Source organism: Cryptomeria japonica, chromosome 5 (assembly GCF_030272615.1).
Source record: "Cryptomeria japonica chromosome 5, Sugi_1.0, whole genome shotgun sequence".
Classification (NCBI taxonomy): domain Eukaryota; kingdom Viridiplantae; phylum Streptophyta; class Pinopsida; order Cupressales; family Cupressaceae; genus Cryptomeria; species Cryptomeria japonica.
The window spans coordinates 9,213,246-9,217,027 of record NC_081409.1 but is presented as its reverse complement, the minus strand read 5'-3'; the positions used below and the strand labels follow the sequence as shown (position 1 = coordinate 9,217,027).

The 3,782-nt window shown below is 36.7% G+C and overlaps 1 protein-coding gene across 1 annotated transcript; it reads left to right on the top strand.

Moving 5' to 3' along the window:
* The first annotated feature begins 311 nt into the window (after nucleotides 1–311).
* Nucleotides 312–2,652, top strand: LOC131077972 (putative pentatricopeptide repeat-containing protein At3g23330). The gene is made up of 2 exons (XM_058015583.2): nucleotides 312–711; nucleotides 870–2,652. The coding sequence occupies exons 1-2, from the start codon at nucleotides 600–602 to the stop codon at nucleotides 2,612–2,614; spliced, it is 1,857 nt and encodes a 618-aa protein (XP_057871566.2). The 5' UTR covers nucleotides 312–599; the 3' UTR covers nucleotides 2,615–2,652.
* The last annotated feature ends 1,130 nt before the right edge of the window (nucleotides 2,653–3,782 follow it).

The window sequence follows — 3,782 nt, the reverse complement described above, 5'->3', positions numbered from 1 at the left end:
AATCAAATTTTATAAATAGAAGACTTACAAATATTTTTTACTAGTTTTTTAAGTTGTAAAAATAAATTTATAAGAATGAAGCTACCAACAGATAGCTAAATAAATATTAGATTTTAAAAAAAGGCTTACAAATAAACTAGCATTCTTATATTTTAAATAAATCTATGCAAAAGACATGAAGATAGCTAAATTACTCTATTTACACATTAAAATTCAGATCTACACTACATATATAATTATTTTATTTAATAAATAAAATAAAAAGTATATTTTACTATGGGCTAACCATCCTCCTTTTGGTGGAAGCGCTGGTTGTATCTTACTTTAGAATTTAAGGGACAGAAAAAAGAAGATTGATTATAAATCTCCACTAGCGGCTTAAAAATATATCTGGCATTTTTCTTCTTCAGGATTCCATGGCGCACTTAGCCTTTAACATTCAACTAATCATTTATTGAAATTATCTGGAATCCACATTTAGCCATCCAACAAATTTGAAGAGCGATTTCAGGAGAGAACATTTTTCATGCAAATCCGGAATGGCAATATAACGCAATGTTTCTTAGTGCATTCCATCGCAAAATCATGGAACCAAGTGAATGTTTTGTTACAGGCATGTACAAGCATTCAAACCCTACAACAACTCCATGCACACATTATTATTTATGGAGTCGAAGGAGAACTTTCAATTGCTTCCAGAATTCTCAGCAGGTACGTCACATTTGGGTACATGGAAAATGCACGCCTTGTTTTTGAAAAAATGCGAACCAACCCAACAACTTTCTGTTGGAATATGATGTTCAGAGGGTATGCTACTTTAGGTTTAAACCAAGAAGTTCTTGCATTGTATAATGAATTCAATCTGGCAGGCAAAGGATCAGACAATTTTACTTTTCCCTTTGTTTTCAAGGCTTGTGGTGGCCTGTTAGCTATAGAAGAGGGGAAAAAGATTCATGCTAAGATGATTAAAGGTGGATTTGATTCGGATGTTTACGTGGGAAACAGTCTCATTGCCATGTACGTGAAATGTGGCAGAATTGAATTTGCACGCCAAGTGTTTGATAAAATGCCTGAAAGAACACTGATGGTTTGGAATAACATAATTTCTGGTTATGCCCGAAATGGGTGCGCTAACGAGGCTCTGGTTCTTTTTCATCGGATGGTTCAACTTCCAGACCTGAAAATCGATTTGATCACTATAACGAGTCTCCTGCCCGCTTGTACTGATTTGACGGATCTACGAGGAGGTAAGTGCATTCATGGTTATGTAATTAGAAATGGATTTGATTTGGATGTCCTTCTAGGGACTGCTTTTATAGACATGTATGCCAAATGTGGGAATATAGAGATTTCACAGGCATTGTTTAACAGAATGTTTGAAAAGGATGTGGTTGCATGGAATGCATTGATATCTGGGTATTCCCAGAATGGGTACGCAAATCAGGCTTTGATAATGTTCAGCGAAATGCGAGTCTCTGAAGTAGAGCCAACTTCAAGCACCATGGTGAGTGTACTCCCAGCTTGTGCTCATCTTGCTGCCCTGCAATTGGGTAAGTGTTTGCATAATTATATCATTAGAAAAGGATTTGAGATGGATATTACTCTGGTGACTGCTGTGATTGACATGTATGCAAAATGTGGGAATCTACAGCTTGCCCGCGAATTGTTTGACAGAATGTGTAAAAGAAATTTAATTTTGTGGAATGCGATGATTTGTGGTTATGGAATGCATGGGCATGGCGAGGACGCTCTTGTACTGTTTTCACAATTGCAACAAACTGGCCTGAAGCCAGACAACATCACCTTTGTTGGTGTTTTGACTGCTTGCAGTCATGGTGGCCTGATAGATAAGGGTCAATATTTATTTGATGAAATGACTCGAGTCTATCACATTACACCAATGGCAGAGCATTATGCATGTATAGTTGATCTTCTTGGGCGTGCTGGATGTCTGGACAAGGCACATGACTTCATTGAAAAGATGCCAGTAGAACCAGGTGCCGGTGTGTGGGGAGCTTTGCTTGGCGCCTGCAGAGTTCATTGCAATATTGAGCTGGGGAAAAAAGTGGCAGAGCATCTTTTTCACCTGGAGCCTCAAAATGCTGGACGCTATGTACTCATGTCAAACATCTTTGCCACAGCGGGCAAGTGGAATGATGTGGCAAAGCTGAGAATACTAATGAAAGCCAGGAAGGTGAAAAAGCCTCCTGGGTGCAGCTCAATTGAGATAGGTAACAGAACTCATTCATTCATTGTGGGAGACAAAAGACACCCCGAATCTGAGAGAATCTATAGAACACTGGACGTATTGGTGGAACAGATGAAGGAAGCAGGTTATGTGCCTGACGTGAATTTTGTGCTGCATGAAGTAGAGGAAGAGGTGAAGGAACAAATGCTCTTTAGTCATAGTGAAAAGTTAGCAATAGCTTTTGGTATCATCAGCACTTTCCATGGAACTCCAATCCGGATCACAAAAAATCTTCGTGTTTGTGGCGACTGCCATAACGCTGCTAAGTTCATCTCCAAAATTGTGAGTCGAGAAATTATTGTGAGAGATACAAAACGATTCCATCATTTCAAGAATGGATTCTGTTCTTGTGGGGATTATTGGTAATCCTAACGATATAAGCAATTAATACAAAGTTGAACCTACGTGTTTCTTAATTTAGGTTTTGTGGCACAGGTGTAGTGGATGGTTTTCTTCTTGTATGTCAGTATTAACTATTTATGACGAAGGAGTTGGTTTAATTTACATAACCTCAATCCGTGAACATTTATAAGAGGATAGTTTGAAATAAAGTCACTGTTTACAATCATGTGATGAACCCTTGCTGGTTCAACTTTTCGATCTGCTGTAATTTGTAGATCTTCTTTGTAATTTTGATTATTAAGATGGTCTTTCAGAAATAGATAGAAGTTGCAGAAAAAAGTTTCTTTAATTTGCAACATATATTAAAATAATACATGAAATTAATCAACTGAAACAATAAACTGGAGAACTTAGAAGCATACCTGTAGGTCCTTAGCCAACTTATTGAATTAAAAAGAATTCAATCAGCAACTTACAAAGTTCTGATTTTTTATTCTGAAACAATTCAGATCTGCTCTTATTTAATACTAAGACACCCAAACAGTGGAAGATGACACCAATAAATGAGCAAGCTGTGTGTTTGGGAAAAAGAAGCCTCCAAACCACAGAAGAATTAACAACCAACAGTAAATAATAAGAAACCTACCACAAATCTGCCTCAATTTAATTCAATTTGACTTCTGAATGAACCCAACCAAGCTGCAACAATTCGATTGATCTTTCACAATCTCAAAGCTACTGAATTTTGAAGAATGCATGCTCTCCAAAACAGGTCCAAACCCTAGCCACCTTAGCCAAGTGCTCAGAAGAAATGTCAAATGCTCAATATCAATGAGTGAGGTTTAATTTCCATCTTGGCTGCCTAAATACCCAAAAAGTATGATTTTTGGCAATTAGGGATTTAAAAATCATAACTTGCTTTTAGGGTTCCCAACTTAACTCTAAAAGAAATGCCTAGCTTAGGAGATATTAATTTTTCACTTAAATAAATTTAAGTGATGCACTTTGTGATTTTATATTAATATTTCATTAAAATATTAATTGCTTGTGGAACCACTTAAAAATTCATCTCTCTCACATTATTGCTCAGAAACTGAATCTGTAAGCTGGGGCCACAGTTTGCCACGCCAATGAAAATAGGACCATGTCTATTTTTAGTAGTTTTTTCCTAAAAATTAACAAATCCTCATAC

Coding starts and splice junctions, on each gene's coding strand:
- LOC131077972 (XM_058015583.2), top strand. CDS start 600: ATGTTTTGTTACAGGCATGTACAAGCATTCAAACCCTACAACAACTCC. Junction 712..869: donor GCTTCCAGAATTCTCAGCAG/GTACGTCACATT, acceptor TCAATCTGGCAG/GCAAAGGATCAGACAATTTT.